Below are 26,592 nucleotides of genomic sequence, written 5' to 3' on the forward strand. Positions count from 1 at the left end.
GTTAGATACAGAGTAAAGCTCGCTCTACACTGTCCCCATCAAACACTCCACAGACAGGTACAGCACGGGGTTAGATACAGAGAAAAGCTGCCTCTACACTGTCCCCATCAAACACTCCCAGGACAGGTACAGCACGGGGTTAGATACAGAGTAAAGCTCCCTCTACACTGTCCCCATCAAACACTCCCAGGACAGGTACAGTACGGGGTTAGATACAGAGTAAAGCTGCCTCTACACTGTCCCCATCAAACACTCCCAGGACAGGTACAGCACGGGGTTAGATACAGAGTAAAGCTCCCTCTACACTGTCCCCATCAAACATTCCCAGGACAGGTACAGCACGGGGTTAGATACAGAGTAAAGCTCCCTCTACACTGTCCCCATCAAACACTCCCAGGACAGGTACAGCACGGGGTTAGATACAGAGTAAAGCTCCCTCTACACTGTCCCCATCAAACATTCCCAGGACAGGTACAGCACGGGGTTAGATACAGAGTAAAGCTCCCTCTACACTGTCCCCATCAAACACTCCCAGGACAGGTACAGCACGGGGTTAGATACAGAGTAAAGCTCCCTCTACACTGTCCCCATCAAACATTCCCAGGACAGGTACAGCACGGGGTTAGATACAGAGTAAAGCTCCCTCTACACTGTCCCCATCAAACATTCCCAGGACAGGTACAGCACGGGGTTAGATACAGAGTAAAGCTCCCTCTACACTGTCCCCATCAAACACTCCCAGGACAGGTACAGCATGGGTTGATACAGAGTAAAGCTCCCTCTACACTGTCCCCATCAAACACTCCCAGGACATGTACAGCACGGGTTGATACAGAGTAAAGCTGCCTCGACACTGTCCCCATCAAACACTCCCAGGACAGGTACAGCACGGGGTTAGATACAGAGTAAAGCTCCCTCCACACTGTCCCCATCAAACACTCCCAGGACAGGTACAGCACGGGTTGATACAGAGTAAAGCTGCCTCGACACTGTCCCCATCAAACACTCCCAGGACAGGTACAGCACGGGGTTAGATACAGAGTAAAGCTCCCTCTACACTGTCCCCATCAAACACTCCCAGGACAGGTACAGCACGGGGTTAGATACAGAGTAAAGCTCCCTCTACACTGTCCTCATCAAACACTCCCAGGACAGGTACAGCACGGGGATAGATACAGAGTAAAGCTCCCTCTACACTGTCCCCATCAAACACTCCCAGGACAGGTACAGCACGGGGTTAGATACAGAGTAAAGCTCCCTCTACACTGTCCCCATCAAACACTCCCAGGACAGGTACAGCACGGGGTTAGATACAGAGTAAAGCTTCCTCTAGACTGTCCACATCAAACACTCCCAGGACAGGTACAGCACGGGGTTAGATACAGAGTAAAGCTCCCGCTACACTGTCCACATCAAACACTCCCAGGACAGGTACAGCACGGGGTTCGATACAGAGTAAAGCTCCCGCTACACTGTCCCCATCAAACACTCCCAGGACAGGTACAGCACGGGGTTAGATACAGAGTAAAGCTCCCTCGACACTGTCCCCATCAAACACTCCCAGGACAGGTACAGCACGGGGTTAGATACAGAGTAAAGCTCCCTCTAGACTGTCCACATCAAACACTCCCAGGACAGGTACAGCACGGGGTTAGATACAGAGTAAAGCTCCCTCTACACTGTCCCCATCAAAGACTCCCAGCACAGGTACAGCACTGGGTGAGGTACAGAGTAAAGCTCCCTCCACACTGTCCCCATCAAACACTCCCAGGACAGGCACAGCACGGGGTTGATACAGAGTAAAGCTGCCTCTACACTGTCCCCATCAAACACTCCCAGGACAGGTACAGCACGGGGTTAGATACAGAGTAAAGCTCCCTTTAGACTGTCCACATTAAACACTCCCAGGACAGGTACAGCACGGGGTTAGATACAGAGTAATGCTCCCGCTACACTGTCCCCAACAAACACTCCCAGGTCAGGTACAGCACGGGGTTAGATACAGAGTAAAGCTCCCTCGACACTGTCCCCATCAAACACTCCCAGGACAGGTACAGCACGGGGTTAGATACAGAGTAAAGCTCCCTCGACACTGTCCCCATCAAACACTCCCAGGACAGGTACAGCACGGGGTTAGATACAGAGTAAAGCTCCCTCGACACTGACCCCATCAAACACTCCCAGGACAGGTACAGCACGGGGTTAGATACAGAGTAAAGCTCCCTCGACACGGTCCCCATCAAACACTCCCAGGACAGGTACAGCACGGGGTTAGATACAGAGTAAAGCTCCCTCTACACTGTCCCCATCAAACACTCCCAGGACAGGTACAGCACGGGGTTAGATACAGAATAATGCTCCCTCTACACTGTCCCCATCAAACACTCACAGCACAGGTACAGCACGGGGTTAGATACAGAGTAAAGCTCGCTCTACACTGTCCCCATCAAACACTCCCAAGACAGGTACAGCACGGGGTTAGATACAGAGAAAAGCTGCCTCTACACTGTCCCCATCAAACACTCCCAGGACAGGTACAGCACGGGGTTAGATACAGAGTAAAGCTCCCTCTACACTGTCCCCATCAAACACTCCCAGGACAGGTACAGTACGGGGTTAGATACAGAGTAAAGCTGCCTCTACACTGTCCCCATCAAACACTCCCAGGACAGGTACAGCACGGGGTTAGATACAGAGTAAAGCTCCCTCTACACTGTCCCCATCAAACATTCCCAGGACAGGTACAGCACGGGGTTAGATACAGAGTAAAGCTCCCGCTACACTGTCCCCATCAAACACTCCCAGGACATGTACAGCACGGGGTTAGATACAGAGTAAAGCTCCCTCTACACTGTCCCCATCAAACACTCCCAGCACAGGTACAGCACGGGGTGAGATACAGAGTAAAGCTCCCTCCACACTGTCCCCATCAAACACTCCCAGGACAGGTACAGCACGGGTTGATACAGAGTAAAGCTGCCTCGACACTGTCCCCATCAAACACTCCCAGGACAGGTACAGCACGGGGTTAGATACAGAGTAAAGCTCCCTCTACACTGTCCCCATCAAACACTCCCAGGACAGGTACAGCACGGGGTTAGATACAGAGTAAAGCTCCCTCTACCCTGTCCCCATCAAACACTCCCAGGACAGGTACAGCACGGGGTTAGATACAGAGTAAAGCTCCCTCTACACTGTCCCCATCAAACACTCCCAGGACAGGTACAGCACGGGGTTAGATACAGAGTAAAGCTTCCTCTAGACTGTCCACATCAAACACTCCCAGGACAGGTACAGCACGGGGTTAGATACAGAGTAAAGCTCCCGCTACACTGTCCCCATCAAACACTCCCAGGACAGGTACAGCACGGGGTTCGATACAGAGTAAAGCTCCCGCTACACTGTCCCCATCAAACACTCCCAGGACAGGTACAGCACGGGGTTAGATACAGAGTAAAGCTCCCTCGACACTGTCCCCATCAAACACTCACAGGACAGGTACAGCACGGGGTTAGATACAGAGTAAAGCTTCCTCTACACTGTCCCCATCAAACACTCCCTGGACAGGTACTGCACGGGGTTAGATACAGTAAAGCTCCCTCTACACTGTCCCTATCGAACACTCCCAGGACAGGTACAGCACGGGGCTAGATACAGAGTAAACCTCCCTCTACACTCTCCCCATCAAACACTCCCAGGGCAGGGACTGCACGGGGTTAGATACAGAGTAAAGCTCCCTCTACACTGTCCCCATCAAACACTCCCAGGACAGGGACAGCACGGGGTTAGATACAGAGTAAAGCTCCCTCTACACTGTCCCCATCAAACACTCCCAGGACAGGTACAGCATGGGTTTAGATACAGAGGAAAGCTCCCTCTACACTGTCCCCATCAAACACTCCCAGGACAGGTACAGCACGGGGTTAGATACAGAGTAAAGCTTCCTCTACACTGTCCCCATCAAACACTCCCTGGACAGGTACTGCACGGGGTTAGATACAGAGTAAAGCTCCCTCTACACTGTCCCTATCGAACACTCCCAGGACAGGTACAGCATGGGTTTAGATACAGAGGAAAGCTCCCTCTACACTCTCCCCATCAAACACTCCCAGGACAGGTACAGCACGGGGTTCGATACAGAGTAAAGCTCCCTCTACACTGTCCCCATCAAACACTCCCAGGACAGGTACAGCACGGGGTTAGATACAGAATAAAGCTCCCTCTACACTGTCCCCATCAATCACTCCCAGGGCAGGTACAGCACGGGGTTAGATACAGAGTAAAGCTCCCTCTACACTGTCCCCATCAAACACTCCCAGGACAGGTACAGCACGGTGTTAGGTACAGAGTAAAGCTCCCTCTACACTGTCCCCATAAAACACCCCCAGGACAGGTACAGCACGGGGTTAGATACAGAGTAAAGCTCCCTCTACACTGTCCCTATCGAACACTCCCAGGACAGGTACAGCACGGGGCTAGATACAGAGTAAAGCTCCCTCTACACTGTCCCCATCAAACACTCCCAGGGCAGGGACTGCACGGGGTTAGATACAGAGTAAAGCTCCCTCTACACGGTCCCCATCAAACACTCCCAGGACAGGTACAGCACGGGGTTAGATACACAGTAAAGCTCCCGCTACACTGTCCCCATCAAACACTCCCAGGACAGGTACAGGACGGGGTTAGATACAGAGTAAAGCTCCCTCTACACTGTCCCCATCAAACACTCCCAGGACAGGCACAGCACGGGGTTAGATACAGAGTAAAGCTCCCTCGACACTGTCCCCATCAAACACTCCCAGGACATGTACAGCACGGGGTTAGATACAGAGTAAAGCTTCCTCTACACTGTCCCCATCAAACACTCCCAGGACAGGTACAGCACGGGGTTAGATACAGAGTAAAGCTCCCTCTTCACTGTTCCCATCAAACACTCCCAGGACCGGTACAGCACGGGGTTAGATACAGAGTAAAGCTCCCTCTACACTGTCCCCATCAAACACTCCCAGGACAGGTACAGCATGGGTTTAGATACAGAGGAAAGCTCCCTCTACACTGTCACCATCAAACACTCCCAGGACAGGTACAGCACGGAGTTAGATACAGAATAAAGCTCCCTCTACACTGTCCCCATCAAACACTCCCAGGGCAGGTACAGCACGGGGTTAGATACAGAGTAAAGCTCCCTCTACACTGTCCCCATCAAACACTCCCAGGACAGGTACAGCACGGGGTTAGATACACAGTAAAGCTCCCTCCACACTGTCCCCATCAAACACTCCCAGGACAGGTACAGCACGGTGTTAGGTGCAGAGTAAAGCTCCCTCTACACTGTCCCCATCAAACACTCCCAGGACAGGTACAGCACGGGGTTAGATACAGAGTAAAGCTCCCTCTACACTGTCCCTATCGAACACTCCCAGGACAGGTACAGCACGGGGCTAGATACAGAGTAAAGCTCCCTCTACACTCTCCCCATCAAACACTCCCAGGGCAGGGACTGCACGGGGTTAGATACAGAGTAAAGCTCCCTCTACACTGTCCCCATCAAACACTCCCAGGACAGGTACAGCACGGGGTTAGATACACAGTAAATCTCCCTCTACACTGTCCCCATCAAACACTCCCAGGACAGGTACAGCACGGGGTTAGATACAGAATAAAGCTCCCTCTACACTGTCCCCATCAAACACTCCCAGGACAGGTACAGGACGGGGTTAGATACAGAGTGAAGCTCCCTCTACACTGTCCCCATCAAACACTCCCAGGACAGGTACAGCATGGGGTTAGATACAGAGTAAAGCTCCCTCTACACTGTCCCCATCAAACACTCCCAGGACAGGTGCAGCACGCGGTTAGATACAGAGTAAAGCTCCCTCTACACTGTCCCCATCAAACACTCCCAGGACAGGTACAGCATGGGGTTAGATACAGAGTAAAGCTCCCTCTACACTGTCCCGATCAAACACTCCCAGGACAGGTACAGCACGGGGTTAGATACAGAGTAAAGCTCCCTCTACACTGTTCCCATCAAACACTCCCAGGACAGGTACAGCACGGGGTCAGATACAGAGTAAAGCTCCCTCTACACTGTCCCCATCAAACACTCCCAGGACAGGTACAGCATGGGTTTAGATACAGAGGAAAGCTCCCTCTACACTGTCCCCATCAAACACTCCCAGGACAGGTACAGCACGGGGTTAGATACAGAATAAAGCTCCCTCTACACTGTCCCCATCAATCACTCCCAGGGCAGGTACAGCACGGGGTTAGATACAGAGTAAAGCTCCCTCTACACTGTCCCCATCAAACACTCCCAGGACAGGTACAGCACGGTGTTAGGTACAGAGTAAAGCTCCCTCTACACTGTCCCCATCAAACACTCCCAGGACAGGTACAGCACGGGGTTAGATACAGAGTAAAGCTCCCTCTACACTGTCCCTATCGAACACTCCCAGGACAGGTACAGCACGGGGCTAGATACAGAGTAAAGCTCCCTCTACACTGTCCCCATCAAACACTCCCAGGACAGGTACAGCACGGGGTTAGATACACAGTAAAGCTCCCGCTACACTGTCCCCATCAAACACTACGAGGACAGGTACAGCACGGGGTTAGATACAGAGTAAAGCTCCCTCTACACTGTCCCCATCGAACACTCCCAGGACAGGCACAGCACGGGGTTAGATACAGAGTAAAGCTCCCTCGACACTGTCCCCATCAAACACTCCCAGGACAGGTACAGCACGGGGCTAGATACAGAGTAAAGCTCCCTCTACACTGTCCCCATCAAACACTCCCAGGGCAGGGACTGCACGGGGTTAGATACAGAGTAAAGCTCCCTCTACACTGTCCCCATCAAACACTCCCAGGACAGGTACAGCACGGGGTTAGATACACAGTAAAGCTCCCGCTACACTGTCCCCATCAAACACTCCCAGGACAGGTACAGCATGGGGTTAGATACAGAGTAAAGCTCCCTCTACACTGTCCCCATCAAACACTCCCAGGACAGGCACAGCACGGGGTTAGATACAGAGTAAAGCTCCCTCGACACTGTCCCCATCAAACACTCCCAGGACATGTACAGCACGGGGTTAGATACAGAGTAAAGCTTCCTCTACACTGTCCCCATCAAACACTCCCAGGACAGGTACAGCACGGGGTTAGATACAGAGTAAAGCTCCCTCTACACTGTCCCCATCAAACACTCCCAGGACAGGTACAGCACGGGGATAGATACAGAGTAAAGCTCCCTCTTCACTGTTCCCATCAAACACTCCCAGGACCGGTACAGCACAGGGTTAGATACAGAGTAAAGCTCCCTCTTCACTGTTCCCATCAAACACTCCCAGGACCGGTACAGCACGGGGTTAGATACAGAGTAAAGCTCCCTCTACACTGTCCCCATCAAACACTCCCAGGACAGGTACAGCATGGGTTTAGATACAGAGGAAAGCTCCCTCTACACTGTCACCATCAAACACTCCCAGGACAGGTACAGCACGGAGTTAGATACAGAATAAAGCTCCCTCTACACTGTCCCCATCAAACACTCCCAGGGCAGGTACAGCACGGGGTTAGATACAGAGTAAAGCTCCCTCTACACTGTCCCCATCAAACACTCCCAGGACAGGTACAGCACGGGTTTAGATACAGAGTAAAGCTCCCTCCACACTGTCCCCATCAAACACTCCCAGGACAGGTACAGCACGGTGTTAGGTGCAGAGTAAAGCTCCCTCTACACTGTCCCCATCAAACACTCCCAGGACAGGTACAGCACGGGGTTAGATACAGAGTAAAGCTCCCTCTACACTGTCCCTATCGAACACTCCCAGGACAGGTACAGCACGGGGCTAGATACAGAGTAAAGCTCCCTCTACACTCTCCCCATCAAACACTCCCAGGGCAGGGACTGCACGGGGTTAGATACAGAGTAAAGCTCCCTCTACACTGTCCCCATCAAACACTCCCAGGACAGGTACAGCACGGGGTTAGATACACAGTAAATCTCCCTCTACACTGTCCCCATCAAACACTCCCAGGACAGGTACAGCACGGGGTTAGATACAGAATAAAGCTCCCTCTACACTGTCCCCATCAAACACTCCCAGGACAGGTACAGGACGGGGTTAGATACAGAGTGAAGCTCCCTCTACACTGTCCCCATCAAACACTCCCAGGACAGGTACAGCATGGGGTTAGATACAGAGTAAAGCTCCCTCTACACTGTCCCCATCAAACACTCCCAGGACAGGTGCAGCACGCGGTTAGATACAGAGTAAAGCTCCCTCTACACTGTCCCCATCAAACACTCCCAGGACAGGTACAGCATGGGGTTAGATACAGAGTAAAGCTCCCTCTACACTGTCCCGATCAAACACTCCCAGGACAGGTACAGCACGGGGTTAGATACAGAGTAAAGCTCCCTCTACACTGTTCCCATCAAACACTCCCAGGACAGGTACAGCACGGGGTCAGATACAGAGTAAAGCTCCCTCTACACTGTCCCCATCAAACACTCCCAGGACAGGTACAGCATGGGTTTAGATACAGAGGAAAGCTCCCTCTACACTGTCCCCATCAAACACTCCCAGGACAGGTACAGCACGGGGTTAGATACAGAATAAAGCTCCCTCTACACTGTCCCCATCAATCACTCCCAGGGCAGGTACAGCACGGGGTTAGATACAGAGTAAAGCTCCCTCTACACTGTCCCCATCAAACACTCCCAGGACAGGTACAGCACGGTGTTAGGTACAGAGTAAAGCTCCCTCTACACTGTCCCCATCAAACACTCCCAGGACAGGTACAGCACGGGGTTAGATACAGAGTAAAGCTCCCTCTACACTGTCCCTATCGAACACTCCCAGGACAGGTACAGCACGGGGCTAGATACAGAGTAAAGCTCCCTCTACACTGTCCCCATCAAACACTCCCAGGACAGGTACAGCACGGGGTTAGATACACAGTAAAGCTCCCGCTACACTGTCCCCATCAAACACTACGAGGACAGGTACAGCACGGGGTTAGATACAGAGTAAAGCTCCCTCTACACTGTCCCCATCGAACACTCCCAGGACAGGCACAGCACGGGGTTAGATACAGAGTAAAGCTCCCTCGACACTGTCCCCATCAAACACTCCCAGGGCAGGGACTGCACGGGGTTAGATACAGAGTAAAGCTCCCTCTACACTGTCCCCATCAAACACTCCCAGGACAGGGACAGCACGGGGTTAGATACAGAGTAAAGCTCCCTCTACACTGTCCCCATCAAACACTCCCAGGACAGGTACAGCATGGGTTTAGATACAGAGGAAAGCTCCCTCTACACTGTCCCCATCAAACACTCCCAGGACAGGTACAGCACGGGGTTAGATACAGAGTAAAGCTTCCTCTACACTGTCCCCATCAAACACTCCCTGGACAGGTACTGCACGGGGTTAGATACAGAGTAAAGCTCCCTCTACACTGTCCCTATCGAACACTCCCAGGACAGGTACAGCATGGGTTTAGATACAGAGGAAAGCTCCCTCTACACTCTCCCCATCAAACACTCCCAGGACAGGTACAGCACGGGGTTCGATACAGAGTAAAGCTCCCTCTACACTGTCCCCATCAAACACTCCCAGGACAGGTACAGCACGGGGTTAGATACAGAATAAAGCTCCCTCTACACTGTCCCCATCAATCACTCCCAGGGCAGGTACAGCACGGGGTTAGATACAGAGTAAAGCTCCCTCTACACTGTCCCCATCAAACACTCCCAGGACAGGTACAGCACGGTGTTAGGTACAGAGTAAAGCTCCCTCTACACTGTCCCCATAAAACACCCCCAGGACAGGTACAGCACGGGGTTAGATACAGAGTAAAGCTCCCTCTACACTGTCCCTATCGAACACTCCCAGGACAGGTACAGCACGGGGCTAGATACAGAGTAAAGCTCCCTCTACACTGTCCCCATCAAACACTCCCAGGGCAGGGACTGCACGGGGTTAGATACAGAGTAAAGCTCCCTCTACACGGTCCCCATCAAACACTCCCAGGACAGGTACAGCACGGGGTTAGATACACAGTAAAGCTCCCGCTACACTGTCCCCATCAAACACTCCCAGGACAGGTACAGGACGGGGTTAGATACAGAGTAAAGCTCCCTCTACACTGTCCCCATCAAACACTCCCAGGACAGGCACAGCACGGGGTTAGATACAGAGTAAAGCTCCCTCGACACTGTCCCCATCAAACACTCCCAGGACATGTACAGCACGGGGTTAGATACAGAGTAAAGCTTCCTCTACACTGTCCCCATCAAACACTCCCAGGACAGGTACAGCACGGGGTTAGATACAGAGTAAAGCTCCCTCTTCACTGTTCCCATCAAACACTCCCAGGACCGGTACAGCACGGGGTTAGATACAGAGTAAAGCTCCCTCTACACTGTCCCCATCAAACACTCCCAGGACAGGTACAGCATGGGTTTAGATACAGAGGAAAGCTCCCTCTACACTGTCACCATCAAACACTCCCAGGACAGGTACAGCACGGAGTTAGATACAGAATAAAGCTCCCTCTACACTGTCCCCATCAAACACTCCCAGGGCAGGTACAGCACGGGGTTAGATACAGAGTAAAGCTCCCTCTACACTGTCCCCATCAAACACTCCCAGGACAGGTACAGCACGGGTTTAGATACAGAGTAAAGCTCCCTCCACACTGTCCCCATCAAACACTCCCAGGACAGGTACAGCACGGTGTTAGGTGCAGAGTAAAGCTCCCTCTACACTGTCCCCATCAAACACTCCCAGGACAGGTACAGCACGGGGTTAGATACAGAGTAAAGCTCCCTCTACACTGTCCCTATCGAACACTCCCAGGACAGGTACAGCACGGGGCTAGATACAGAGTAAAGCTCCCTCTACACTCTCCCCATCAAACACTCCCAGGGCAGGGACTGCACGGGGTTAGATACAGAGTAAAGCTCCCTCTACACTGTCCCCATCAAACACTCCCAGGACAGGTACAGCACGGGGTTAGATACACAGTAAATCTCCCTCTACACTGTCCCCATCAAACACTCCCAGGACAGGTACAGCACGGGGTTAGATACAGAATAAAGCTCCCTCTACACTGTCCCCATCAAACACTCCCAGGACAGGTACAGGACGGGGTTAGATACAGAGTGAAGCTCCCTCTACACTGTCCCCATCAAACACTCCCAGGACAGGTACAGCATGGGGTTAGATACAGAGTAAAGCTCCCTCTACACTGTCCCCATCAAACACTCCCAGGACAGGTGCAGCACGCGGTTAGATACAGAGTAAAGCTCCCTCTACACTGTCCCCATCAAACACTCCCAGGACAGGTACAGCATGGGGTTAGATACAGAGTAAAGCTCCCTCTACACTGTCCCGATCAAACACTCCCAGGACAGGTACAGCACGGGGTTAGATACAGAGTAAAGCTCCCTCTACACTGTTCCCATCAAACACTCCCAGGACAGGTACAGCACGGGGTCAGATACAGAGTAAAGCTCCCTCTACACTGTCCCCATCAAACACTCCCAGGACAGGTACAGCACGGGGTTAGATACAGAATAAAGCTCCCTCTACACTGTCCCCATCAAACACTCCCAGGACAGGTACAGCACGGGGTTAGATACACAGTAAAGCTCCCGCTACACTGTCCCCATCAAACACTACGAGGACAGGTACAGCACGGGGTTAGATACAGAGTAAAGCTCCCTCTACACTGTCCCCATCGAACACTCCCAGGACAGGCACAGCACGGGGTTAGATACAGAGTAAAGCTCCCTCGACACTGTCCCCATCAAACACTCCCAGGACAGGTACAGCACGGGGCTAGATACAGAGTAAAGCTCCCTCTACACTGTCCCCATCAAACACTCCCAGGGCAGGGACTGCACGGGGTTAGATACAGAGTAAAGCTCCCTCTACACTGTCCCCATCAAACACTCCCAGGACAGGTACAGCACGGGGTTAGATACACAGTAAAGCTCCCGCTACACTGTCCCCATCAAACACTCCCAGGACAGGTACAGCATGGGGTTAGATACAGAGTAAAGCTCCCTCTACACTGTCCCCATCAAACACTCCCAGGACAGGCACAGCACGGGGTTAGATACAGAGTAAAGCTCCCTCGACACTGTCCCCATCAAACACTCCCAGGACATGTACAGCACGGGGTTAGATACAGAGTAAAGCTTCCTCTACACTGTCCCCATCAAACACTCCCAGGACAGGTACAGCACGGGGTTAGATACAGAGTAAAGCTCCCTCTACACTGTCCCCATCAAACACTCCCAGGACAGGTACAGCACGGGGATAGATACAGAGTAAAGCTCCCTCTTCACTGTTCCCATCAAACACTCCCAGGACCGGTACAGCACAGGGTTAGATACAGAGTAAAGCTCCCTCTTCACTGTTCCCATCAAACACTCCCAGGACCGGTACAGCACGGGGTTAGATACAGAGTAAAGCTCCCTCTACACTGTCCCCATCAAACACTCCCAGGACAGGTACAGCATGGGTTTAGATACAGAGGAAAGCTCCCTCTACACTGTCACCATCAAACACTCCCAGGACAGGTACAGCACGGAGTTAGATACAGAATAAAGCTCCCTCTACACTGTCCCCATCAAACACTCCCAGGGCAGGTACAGCACGGGGTTAGATACAGAGTAAAGCTCCCTCTACACTGTCCCCATCAAACACTCCCAGGACAGGTACAGCACGGGTTTAGATACAGAGTAAAGCTCCCTCCACACTGTCCCCATCAAACACTCCCAGGACAGGTACAGCACGGTGTTAGGTGCAGAGTAAAGCTCCCTCTACACTGTCCCCATCAAACACTCCCAGGACAGGTACAGCACGGGGTTAGATACAGAGTAAAGCTCCCTCTACACTGTCCCTATCGAACACTCCCAGGACAGGTACAGCACGGGGCTAGATACAGAGTAAAGCTCCCTCTACACTCTCCCCATCAAACACTCCCAGGGCAGGGACTGCACGGGGTTAGATACAGAGTAAAGCTCCCTCTACACTGTCCCCATCAAACACTCCCAGGACAGGTACAGCACGGGGTTAGATACACAGTAAATCTCCCTCTACACTGTCCCCATCAAACACTCCCAGGACAGGTACAGCACGGGGTTAGATACAGAATAAAGCTCCCTCTACACTGTCCCCATCAAACACTCCCAGGACAGGTACAGGACGGGGTTAGATACAGAGTGAAGCTCCCTCTACACTGTCCCCATCAAACACTCCCAGGACAGGTACAGCATGGGGTTAGATACAGAGTAAAGCTCCCTCTACACTGTCCCCATCAAACACTCCCAGGACAGGTGCAGCACGCGGTTAGATACAGAGTAAAGCTCCCTCTACACTGTCCCCATCAAACACTCCCAGGACAGGTACAGCATGGGGTTAGATACAGAGTAAAGCTCCCTCTACACTGTCCCGATCAAACACTCCCAGGACAGGTACAGCACGGGGTTAGATACAGAGTAAAGCTCCCTCTACACTGTTCCCATCAAACACTCCCAGGACAGGTACATCACGGGGTCAGATACAGAGTAAAGCTCCCTCTACACTGTCCCCATCAAACACTCCCAGGACAGGTACAGCATGGGTTTAGATACAGAGGAAAGCTCCCTCTACACTGTCCCCATCAAACACTCCCAGGACAGGTACAGCACGGGGTTAGATACAGAATAAAGCTCCCTCTACACTGTCCCCATCAATCACTCCCAGGGCAGGTACAGCACGGGGTTAGATACAGAGTAAAGCTCCCTCTACACTGTCCCCATCAAACACTCCCAGGACAGGTACAGCACGGTGTTAGGTACAGAGTAAAGCTCCCTCTACACTGTCCCCATCAAACACTCCCAGGACAGGTACAGCACGGGGTTAGATACAGAGTAAAGCTCCCTCTACACTGTCCCTATCGAACACTCCCAGGACAGGTACAGCACGGGGCTAGATACAGAGTAAAGCTCCCTCTACACTGTCCCCATCAAACACTCCCAGGACAGGTACAGCACGGGGTTAGATACACAGTAAAGCTCCCGCTACACTGTCCCCATCAAACACTACGAGGACAGGTACAGCACGGGGTTAGATACAGAGTAAAGCTCCCTCTACACTGTCCCCATCGAACACTCCCAGGACAGGCACAGCACGGGGTTAGATACAGAGTAAAGCTCCCTCGACACTGTCCCCATCAAACACTCCCAGGACAGGTACAGCACGGGGTTAGATACAGAGTAAAGCTTCCTCTACACTGTCCCCATCAAACACTCCCAGGACAGGTACAGCACGGGGTTAGATACAGAGTAAAGCTCCCTCTACACTGTTCCCATCAAACACTCCCAGGACCGGTACAGCACGGGGTTAGATACAGAGTAAAGCTCCCTCTACACTGTCCCCATCAAACACTCCCAGGACAGGTACAGCATGGGTTTAGATACAGAGGAAAGCTCCCTCTACACTGTCCCCATCAAACACTCCTAGGACAGGTACAGCACGGGTTTAGACACAGAGTAAAGCTCCCTCCACACTGTCCCCATCAAACACTCCCAGGACAGGTACAGCACGGTGTTAGGTGCAGAGTAAAGCTCCCTCTACACTGTCCCCATCAAACACTCCCAGGACAGGTACAGCACGGGGTTAGATACAGAGTAAAGCTCCCTCTACACTGTCCCTATCGAACACTCCCAGGACAGGTACAGCACGGGGCTAGATACAGAGTAAAGCTCCCTCTACACTGTCCCCATCAAACACTCCCAGGGCAGGGACTGCACGGGGTTAGATACAGAGTAAAGCTCCCTCTACACTGTCCCCATCAAACACTCCCAGGACAGGTACAGCACGGGGTTAGATACACAGTAGAGCTCCCTCTACACTGTCCCCATCAAACACTCCCAGGACAGGTACAGCACGGGGTTAGATACAGAATAAAGCTCCCTCTACACTGTCCCCATCAAACACTCCCAGGACAGGTACAGGACGGGGTTAGATACAGAGTGAAGCTCCCTCTACACTGTCCCCATCAAACACTCCCAGGACAGGTACAGCATGGGGTTAGATACAGAGTAAAGCTCCCTCTACACTGTCCCCATGAAACACTCCCAGGACAGGTGCAGCACGGGGTTAGATACAGAGTAAAGCTCCCTCTACACTGTCCCCATCAAACACTCCCAGGACAGGTACAGCACGGGGTTAGATACAGAGTAAAGCTCCCTCTACACTGTCCCCAGCAAACACTCCCACGACAGGTACAGCACGGGGTTAGATACAGAGTAAAGCTCCCTCTACACTGTCCCCATCAAACACTCCCAGGACAGGTACAGCACGGGGTTAGATACAGAGTAAAGCTCCCTCTACACTGTCCCCATCAAACACTCCCAGGACAGGTACAGCACGGGGTTAGATACAGAGTAAAGCTCCCTCTACACTGTCCCCATCAAACACTCCCAGGACAGATACAGCACGGGGTTAGATACAGAGTAAAGCTCCCTCTACACTGTCCCCATCAAACACTCCCAGGACAGGTACAGCACGGGGTTAGATACAGAGTAAAGCTCCCTCTACACTGTCCCCATCGAACACTCCCAGGACAGGCACAGCACGGGGTTAGATACAGAGTAAAGCACCCTCGACACTGTCCCCATCAAACACTCCCAGGACAGGTACAGCACGGGGCTAGATACAGAGTAAAGCTCCCTCTACACTGTCCCCATCAAACACTCCCAGGGCAGGGACTGCACGGGGTTAGATACAGAGTAAAGCTCCCTCTACACTGTCCCCATCAAACACTCCCAGGACAGGTACAGCACGGGGTTAGATACACAGTAAAGCTCCCGCTACACTGTCCCCATCAAACACTCCCAGGACAGGTACAGCATGGGGTTAGATACAGAGTAAAGCTCCCTCTACACTGTCCCCATCAAACACTCCCAGGACAGGCACAGCACGGGGTTAGATACAGAGTAAAGCTCCCTCGACACTGTCCCCATCAAACACTCCCAGGACATGTACAGCACGGGGTTAGATACAGAGTAAAGCTTCCTCTACACTGTCCCCATCAAACACTCCCAGGACAGGTACAGCACGGGGTTAGATACAGAGTAAAGCTCCCTCTACACTGTCCCCATCAAACACTCCCAGGACAGGTACAGCACGGGGATAGATACAGAGTAAAGCTCCCTCTTCACTGTTCCCATCAAACACTCCCAGGACCGGTACAGCACAGGGTTAGATACAGAGTAAAGCTCCCTCTTCACTGTTCCCATCAAACACTCCCAGGACCGGTACAGCACGGGGTTAGATACAGAGTAAAGCTCCCTCTACACTGTCCCCATCAAACACTCCCAGGACAGGTACAGCATGGGTTTAGATACAGAGGAAAGCTCCCTCTACACTGTCACCATCAAACACTCCCAGGACAGGTACAGCACGGAGTTAGATACAGAATAAAGCTCCCTCTACACTGTCCCCATCAAACACTCCCAGGGCAGGTACAGCACGGGGTTAGATACAGAGTAAAGCTCCCTCTACACTGTCCCCATCAAACACTCCCAGGACAGGTACAGCACGGGTTTAGATACAGAGTAAAGCTCCCTCCACACTGTCCCCATCAAACACTCCCAGGACAGGTACAGCACGGTGTTAGGTGCAGAGTAAAGCTCCCTCTACACTGTCCCCATCAAACACTCCCAGGACAGGTACAGCACGGGGTTAGATACAGAGTAAAGCTCCCTCTACACTGTCCCTATCGAACACTCCCAGGACAGGTACAGCACGGGGCTAGATACAGAGTAAAGCTCCCTCTACACTCTCCCCATCAAACACTCCCAGGGCAGGGACTGCACGGGGTTAGATACAGAGTAAAGCTCCCTCTACACTGTCCCCATCAAACACTCCCAGGACAGGTACAGCACGGGGTTAGATACACAGTAAATCTCCCTCTACACTGTCCCCATCAAACACTCCCAGGACAGGTACAGCACGGGGTTAGATACAGAATAAAGCTCCCTCTACACTGTCCCCATCAAACACTCCCAGGACAGGTACAGGACGGGGTTAGATACAGAGTGAAGCTCCCTCTACACTGTCCCCATCAAACACTCCCAGGACAGGTACAGCATGGGGTTAGATACAGAGTAAAGCTCCCTCTACACTGTCCCCATCAAACACTCCCAGGACAGGTGCAGCACGCGGTTAGATACAGAGTAAAGCTCCCTCTACACTGTCCCCATCAAACACTCCCAGGACAGGTACAGCATGGGGTTAGATACAGAGTAAAGCTCCCTCTACACTGTCCCGATCAAACACTCCCAGGACAGGTACAGCACGGGGTTAGATACAGAGTAAAGCTCCCTCTACACTGTTCCCATCAAACACTCCCAGGACAGGTACATCACGGGGTCAGATACAGAGTAAAGCTCCCTCTACACTGTCCCCATCAAACACTCCCAGGACAGGTACAGCATGGGTTTAGATACAGAGGAAAGCTCCCTCTACACTGTCCCCATCAAACACTCCCAGGACAGGTACAGCACGGGGTTAGATACAGAATAAAGCTCCCTCTACACTGTCCCCATCAATCACTCCCAGGGCAGGTACAGCACGGGGTTAGATACAGAGTAAAGCTCCCTCTACACTGTCCCCATCAAACACTCCCAGGACAGGTACAGCACGGTGTTAGGTACAGAGTAAAGCTCCCTCTACACTGTCCCCATCAAACACTCCCAGGACAGGTACAGCACGGGGTTAGATACAGAGTAAAGCTCCCTCTACACTGTCCCTATCGAACACTCCCAGGACAGGTACAGCACGGGGCTAGATACAGAGTAAAGCTCCCTCTACACTGTCCCCATCAAACACTCCCAGGACAGGTACAGCACGGGGTTAGATACACAGTAAAGCTCCCGCTACACTGTCCCCATCAAACACTACGAGGACAGGTACAGCACGGGGTTAGATACAGAGTAAAGCTCCCTCTACACTGTCCCCATCGAACACTCCCAGGACAGGCACAGCACGGGGTTAGATACAGAGTAAAGCTCCCTCGACACTGTCCCCATCAAACACTCCCAGGACAGGTACAGCACGGGGTTAGATACAGAGTAAAGCTTCCTCTACACTGTCCCCATCAAACACTCCCAGGACAGGTACAGCACGGGGTTAGATACAGAGTAAAGCTCCCTCTACACTGTTCCCATCAAACACTCCCAGGACCGGTACAGCACGGGGTTAGATACAGAGTAAAGCTCCCTCTACACTGTCCCCATCAAACACTCCCAGGACAGGTACAGCATGGGTTTAGATACAGAGGAAAGCTCCCTCCACACTGTCCCCATCAAACACTCCCAGGACAGGTACAGCACGGTGTTAGGTGCAGAGTAAAGCTCCCTCTACACTGTCCCCATCAAACACTCCCAGGACAGGTACAGCACGGGGTTAGATACAGAGTAAAGCTCCCTCTACACTGTCCCTATCGAACACTCCCAGGACAGGTACAGCACGGGGCTAGATACAGAGTAAAGCTCCCTCTACACTGTCCCCATCAAACACTCCCAGGGCAGGGACTGCACGGGGTTAGATACAGAGTAAAGCTCCCTCTACACTGTCCCCATCAAACACTCCCAGGACAGGTACAGCACGGGGTTAGATACACAGTAGAGCTCCCTCTACACTGTCCCCATCAAACACTCCCAGGACAGGTACAGCACGGGGTTAGATACAGAATAAAGCTCCCTCTACACTGTCCCCATCAAACACTCCCAGGACAGGTACAGGACGGGGTTAGATACAGAGTGAAGCTCCCTCTACACTGTCCCCATCAAACACTCCCAGGACAGGTACAGCATGGGGTTAGATACAGAGTAAAGCTCCCTCTACACTGTCCCCATGAAACACTCCCAGGACAGGTGCAGCACGGGGTTAGATACAGAGTAAAGCTCCCTCTACACTGTCCCCATCAAACACTCCCAGGACAGGTACAGCACGGGGTTAGATACAGAGTAAAGCTCCCTCTACACTGTCCCCAGCAAACACTCCCACGACAGGTACAGCACGGGGTTAGATACAGAGTAAAGCTCCCTCTACACTGTCCCCATCAAACACTCCCAGGACAGGTACAGCACGGGGTTAGATACAGAGTAAAGCTCCCTCTACACTGTCCCCATCAAACACTCCCAGGACAGGTACAGCACGGGGTTAGATACAGAGTAAAGCTCCCTCTACACTGTCCCCATCAAACACTCCCAGGACAGATACAGCACGGGGTTAGATACAGAGTAAAGCTCCCTCTACACTGTCCCCATCAAACACTCCCAGGACAGGTACAGCACGGGGTTAGATACAGAGTAAAGCTCCCTCTACACTGTCCCCATCAAACACTCCCAGGACAGGTACAGCACGGGGTTAGATACAGAGTAAAGCTCCCTCTACACTGTCCCCATCAAACACTCCCAGGACAGGTACAGCACGGGGTTAGATACAGAGTAAAGCTCCCTCTACACTGTCCCCATCAAACACTCCCAGGATAGGTACAGCACGGGGTTAGATACAGAGTAAAGCTCCCTCTACACTGTCCCCATCAAACACTCCCAGGCCAGGTACAGCACGGGGTTAGATACAGAGTAAAGCTCCCTCTACACTGTCCCCATCAAACACTCCCAGGACAGGTACAGCACGGGGTTACACACAGAGTAAAGCTCCCTCTACACTGTCCCCATCAAACACTCCCAGGGCAGGTACAGCACGGGGTTAGGTACAACTCCTGTTCCCGGCGTTGGACTCACCGACTGCATCTGCTCCGAGCATCCTGAGCATCCGAGATTCCGCGATGGTCTCGTAAGAGGGGCCAGCCAGGGCACAGTAAACCCCCTCGCGCATGTTGTTCCAGTATCCCAGATCCCGGGACACGTCGATAGCCAGTTTCCGCAGCTCCTTGTCATAGGCGTCGGACATGCACGGGAATCGCTCTCCGAACCTAAAGGCAGCCAAGAGGAGCAGAATAATTCGACACCGAATCAAACAGCTGGCCATCTCACCCATCCCAGCTGTGGCAACTCCCCCTCAAGAGGCAACAACTCACAATCCCCGACCGACCTTGCTCATTGTCTGCGGAATCCCTCGATATTCTGGAAGCGCACCAAGGTTTCCTACCCTGTCATCACGGGCACCAACACAAGAATGCTATCCCACATGTGCTGTACCTGTTAGACCACACTGGGAGCACTGTGCACAGTACCGGTCTCCGTATCCCTCGGTTAGACCACACTGGGAGCACCGTGCACAGTTCCGGTCTCCGTATCCCTCGGTTAGACCACACTGGGAGCACCGTGCACAGTTCCGGTCTCCGTATCCCTCGGTTAGACCACACTGGGAGCACTGTGCACAGTTCCGGTCTCCGTATCCCTCGGTTAGACCACACCGGGAGCACTGTGCACAGTCCCGGTCTCCGTATCCCTCGGTTAGACCACACTGGGAGCACCGTGCACAGTTCCGGTCTCCGTATCCCTCGGTTAGACCACACTGGGAGCACTGTGCACAGTTCCGGTCTCCGTATCACTCAGTTAGACCCACACTGGGAGCACTGTGCACAGTTCCAGTCTCCGTATCCCTCGGTTAGACCACACTGGGAGCACTGTGCACAGTTCCGGTCTCCGTATCCCTCGGTTAGACCCACACTGGGGGCACTGTGCACAGTTCCAGTCTCCGTATCCCTCGGTTAGACCACACTGGGAGCACTGTGCACAGTTCCAGTCTCCGTATCCCACGGTTAGACCACACTGGGAGCACTGTGCACAGTTCCGGTCTCCGTACTCCTCGGTTAGACCACACTGGGAGCACTGTGCACAGTTCCGGTCCCCGTGTCCCTCGGTTAGACCACACTGAGAGCACCGTGCGCAGTCCCGGTCTCTGTATCCCTCGGTTAGACCACACTGGGAGCACTGTGCACAGTTCCAGTCTCCGTATCCCTCGGTTAGACCACACTGGGGGCACTGTGCACAGTTCCGGTCCCCGTGTCCCTCGGTTAGACCACAGTGGGAGCACCGTGCACAGTCCTGGTCTCCGTATCCCTCGGTTAGACCCACACTGGGAGCACCATGCACAGTCCCGGTCTCCGAATCCCTCGGTTAGACCACACTGGGAGCACTGTGCACAGTTCCGGTCCCCGTGTCCCTCGGTTAGACCACACTGGGAGCACCGTGCACAGTCCCGGTCTCCGTATCCCTCGGTTAGAACACACTGGGAGTACCGTGCACAGTCCCGGTCTCCGTATCACTCGGTTAGACCCACACTGGGAGCACTGTGCACAGTTCCAGTCTCCGTATCCCTCGGTTAGACCACACTGGGAGCACTGTGCACAGTTCCAGTCTCCGTATCCCTCGGTTAGACCACACTGGGAGCACTGTGCACAGTTCCAGTCTCCGTATCCCTCGGTTAGACCACACTGGGAGCACTGTGCACAGTTCCGGTCTCCGTATTCCTCGGTTAGACCACACTGCTAGCACTGTGCACAGTTCCGGTCCCCGTGTCCCTCGGTTAGACCACACTGGGAGCACCGTGCACAGTCCCGGTCTCCGTATCCCTCGGTTAGACCACACTGCTAGCACTGTGCACAGTTCCGGTCCCCGTGTCCCTCGGTTAGACCACACTGGGAGCACCGTGCACAGTTCCGGTCACCGTATCCCTCGGTTAGACCAGACTGGGAGCACCGTGCACAGTTCCGGTCCCCGTGTCCCTCGGTTAGACCACACTGGGAGCACCGTGCGCAGTCCCGGTCTCCGTATCCCTCGGTTAGACCACACTGGGAGCACTGTGCACAGTTCCAGTCTCCGTATCCCTCGGTTAGACCACACTTGGGGCACTGTGCACAGTTCCGGTCCCCGTGTCCCTCGGTTAGACCACAGTGGGAGCACCGTGCACAGTCCTGGTCTCCGTATCCCTCGGTTAGACCCACACTGGGAGCACCATGCACAGTCCCGGTCTCCGTATTCCTCGGTTAGACCACACTGGGAGCACTGTGCACAGTTCCGGTCCCCGTGTCCCTCGGTTAGACCACACTGGGAGCACCGTGCACAGTCCCGGTCTCCGTATCCCTCGGTTAGAACACACTGGGAGTACCGTGCACAGTTCCGGTCTCCGTATCCCTCGGTTAGACCACACCTGGAGCACTGTGCACAGTCCCGGTCTCCATTTCCCTCGGTTAGACCACACTGGGAGTACTGTGCACAGTTCCGGTCCCCGTGTCCCTCGGTTAGACCCACACTCGGAGCACTGTGCACAGTTCCGGTCTCCCTATCCCTCGGTTAGACCCACACTGGGAGCACTGTGCACAGTTCCGGTCTCCGTATCCCTCGGTTAGACCACACTGGGCGCACTGTGCACAGTTCCGGACTCCGTATCCCTCAGTTAGACCCACACTGGGAGCACTGTGCACACTTCCGGTCTCCGTATCCCTCGGTGAGACCCACACTGGGAGCACTGTGCACAGTTCCGGTCTCCGTATCCCTCAGTTAGACCACACTGGGAGCACTGTGCACAGTTCCGGTCTCCGTATCCCTCAGTTAGACCCACACTGGGAGCACTGTGTACAGTTCCGGTCTCCGTGTCCCTCGGTTAGACCACACTGGGAGCACTGTGCACAGTTCCGGTCTCCCTATCCCTCGGTTAGACCACACTGGGAGCTCTGTGCATAGTTCCGGTCTCCGAATCCCTCGGTTAGACCACACTGGGAGCACCGTGCACAGTTCCGGTCTCCGTATCCCTCGGTTAGACCACAGTGGGAGCACCGTGCACAGTTCTGGTCTCCGTATCCGTCGGTTAGACCACACTGGGAGCACTGTGCACAGTTCCGGTCTCCGTATCCCTCGGTTAGACCACACTGGGAGCACTGTGCACAGTTCCGGTCTCCGTATCCCTCGGTTAGACCACACTGGGAGCACTGTGCACAGTTCCGGTCTCCGTATCCCTCGGTTAGAGGACACTGGGAGCACTGTGCACAGTTCCGGTCTCCGTATCACTCGGTTAGACCACACTGGGAGCACTGTGCACAGTTCCGGTCCCCGTATCCCTTGGTTAGACCACACTGGGAGCACTGTGCACAGTTCCGGTCTCCGTATCCCTCGGTTAGAGCACACTGGGAGCACTGTGCACAGTTCCGATCTCCGTAGATCATTGAATGTTGAGATCCTCTCTTGTAGGAGATGGTCATTGCCGGGCACTTGTGTGGGGCGAATGTAACTTGCCCCTTGTCAGCCCCGAGCCTGGATATTGTCCGGGTCTTGCTGCATTGGGACAGGGACTGCTTCATTATCTGGGGATTCGCGAATCGTGCTGAACATTGTGCAGTCGTCCGCAAACACCCCCACTTCTGACCTTCTGATGGAAGGGAGGTCATTGATGAAGCAGCTGAAGATGGTTGGGGCCGAGGACACGACCCTGAGGAACTCCTGCAGTGATGTCCTGGAGCTGAGATGACCCCAAGCAGCGGGGAGTTTTCCCCCTGATTCCCACTGACTCCAGGGGGACAGATAGTCTGCAGTCGTTTTGGAAATTGACGGGATGGTTGGGGACTCGAGTGGAAGGGTGAAGAATGTCCCGAGTGCTTGGTCACAGGGTAGGGGGGTGGGCACAGGCGTGCCCTCTACTCCCCCAGGACTGACCCCGCCCTGAAACCCCCCCCCCAAAGACACTGCACCCCGGACACGTCCCACTCCCCCCCCCCCCAGACACTGCCCTGCCCGACACGTCCCACTCCCCCCCAGACACTGCCCCCCCGACACGTCCCGCTCCCCCAGACACTGCCCCCCGGACACGTCCCACTCCCCCCCCCCCCAGACACTGCCCCCCCCGACACGTCCCCCCCCAGACACTGCCCCCCGACACGTCCCACTCCCCCCCCCCCAGACACTGCCCCCCGACACGTCCCACTCCCCCCCAGACACTGCCCCCCCGACACGTCCCGCTCCCCCAGACACTGCCCCCCGGACACGTCCCACTCCCCCCCCCCCAGACACTGCCCCCCCCGACACGTCCCCCCCCAGACACTGCCCCCCGACACGTCCCACTCCCCCCCCCCCCCCAGACACTGCCCCCCGACACGTCCCACTCCCCCCCAGACACTGCACCCCGGACACGTCCCACTCCCCCCCCCCCCAGACACTGCCCCCCCAGACACTGCCCTGCCCGACACGTCCCACTCCCCCCCAGACACTGCCCCCCCGACACGTCCCGCTCCCCCCCAGACACTGCCCCCCCCGACACGTCCCACTCCCCCCCAGACACTGCCCCCCGGACACTGCCCCCCCGACACTGCCCCCCGACACTGCCCCCCGACACTGCCCCCCGACACTGCCCCCGACACTGCCCCCCGGACACTGCCCCCCCGACACTGCCCCCCCGACACTGCCCCCCGACACTGCCCCCCCGACACTGCCCCCCGACACTGCCCCCCGACACTGCCCCCCGACACTGCCCCCCGACACTGCCCCCGACACTGCCCCCGACACTGCCCCCGACACTGCCCCCCGGACACTGCCCCCCCGACACTGCCCCCCCGACACTGCCCCCCCGACACTGCCCCCCCGACACTGCCCCCCCGACACTGCCCCCCGGACACTGCCCCCCGGACACTGCCCCCCGGACACTGCCCCCCGGACACTGCCCCCGGACACTGCCCCCCGGACACTGCCCCCGGACACTGCCCCCGGACACTGCCCCCCGGACACTGCCCCCCGGACACTGCCCCCCAGACACTGCCCCCCAGACACTGCCCCCCAGACACTGCCCCCCAGACACTGCCCCCCAGACACTGCCCCCCAGACACTGCCCCCGGACACTGCCCCCCCGACACTGCCCCCCGACACGTCCCACTCCCCCCCGGACACTGACCCCTGGACACTGCCCCCCCGACACGACCCACTCCCCCCCGGACACTCCCCCCGGACACTGCCCCCCGGCACTGACCTGTCATCGTTCGGTCCCACTAGGGGATTGATGCCAGCGAATCCGGGCAGGTTGATGTGATCCTTGATCAGCATAATGTCTCCCACTTTGAAATCCTCGTTCAGACCCCCGGAAGCATTGGTCACAATCAGGGTGTCGACCCCCATCAGGTGGAACACCCGGATCGGGAATGTCGTCTGGGGAAGAGATTGGGAGCAGGATTAGAGCAGCAACTCCCGGGGGGTCGGGGAGACCGTCGACTGTGGCCTGTGAGCCCAAAGAGTGACCCCGGACCCCCGAGATTCACCCCAAACCCCCAATACTGACCCCGGACCCCCCAGATTCACGCCAAACCCCCAATACTGACCCCGGCCCCCCGGGATTGACCCCAAACCCCCAATACTGACCCCGGACCCCCCAGATTCACCCGAAACCCCCAATACTGACCCCGGACCCCCCAGATTCACCCCAAATCCCCAATACTGACCGCGGAACCCCCAGATTCACCCCAAACCCCCAATACTGACCCCGGCCCCCCGGTAATCACCCCAAACCCCCAATACTGACCCCGGACCCCCCAGATTCACCCCAAACCACCAATACTGACCCCAGACCCCCCAGATTCACCCCAAACCCACAATACTGACCCCGGACCCCCGAGATTCACCCCAAACCCCCAATACTGACCCCGGACCCCCGGGATTCACCCCAAACCCCCAATACTGACTTCCGACCCCCGAGATTCACCCCAAACCCCCAATACTGACCCCGGACACCCCGGGATTGACACCAAACCCCCAATACTGACCCCGGACCCCCCAGATTCACCCGAAACCCCCAATACTGACCCCAGACCCCGAGATTCACCCCAAATCCCCAATACTGACCCCGGCCCCCCGGTAATCACCCCAAACCCCCAATACTGACCCCGGACCCCCCAGATTCACCCCAAACCACCAATACTGACCCCAGACCCCCCAGATTCACCCCAAACCCACAATACTGACCCCGGACCCCCGAGATTCACCCCAAACCCCCAATACTGACCTCTGACCCCCGGGATTCACCACAAATCCCCAATACTGACCTCCGACCCCCGAGATTCACCCCAAACCCCCAATACTGACCCCGGACCCCCCAGATTCACCCCAAACCGCCAATACTGACCCCGGACCCCCGAGATTCACCCCAAACCCCCAATACTGACCCCAGACCCCCCAGATTCACCCCAAACCCCCAATACTGACCCCGGACCCCCCAGATTCACCCCAAACCCCCAATACTGACCCCGGACCCCCCAGATTCACCCCAAACCCCCAATACTGACCCCGGAACCCCCAGGATTGACCCCAAACACCCAATACTGACCCCGGACCCCCGAGATTCACCCCAAACCCCCAATACTGACCCCGGCCCCCCGGTAATCACCCCAAACCCCAATACTGACCCCGGACCCCCCAGATTCACCCCAAACCCCCAATACTGACCTCCGACCCCCGGGATTCACCCCAAACCCCCAATACTGACCCCAGACCCCCGGGATTCACCCCAAACCCCCAATACTGACCTCTGACCCCCGGGATTCACCCCAAACCCCTAATACTGACCC

General features: G+C 55.0%; 1 protein-coding gene across 1 annotated transcript in view; it reads right to left on the reverse strand.

Annotated features, from left to right (window-relative positions):
* The window catches only part of LOC140418148 (purine nucleoside phosphorylase-like), a 56,415-nt gene that overhangs the window by 24,310 nt on the left and 5,513 nt on the right, over positions 1-26,592 (reverse strand). The window contains exons 3-4 of the mRNA XM_072501569.1: positions 25,005-25,180; positions 19,829-20,019 (exon numbers count right to left, since the gene is read on the reverse strand). Of these exons, the coding sequence (XP_072357670.1) occupies positions 19,829-20,019; positions 25,005-25,180 (367 nt within the window). The remainder of the gene's footprint in view (positions 1-19,828; positions 20,020-25,004; positions 25,181-26,592) is intronic.

The sequence above is a fragment of the Scyliorhinus torazame genome, chromosome 5 (genome assembly GCF_047496885.1).
Source record: "Scyliorhinus torazame isolate Kashiwa2021f chromosome 5, sScyTor2.1, whole genome shotgun sequence".
Lineage (NCBI taxonomy): Eukaryota > Metazoa > Chordata > Chondrichthyes > Carcharhiniformes > Scyliorhinidae > Scyliorhinus > Scyliorhinus torazame.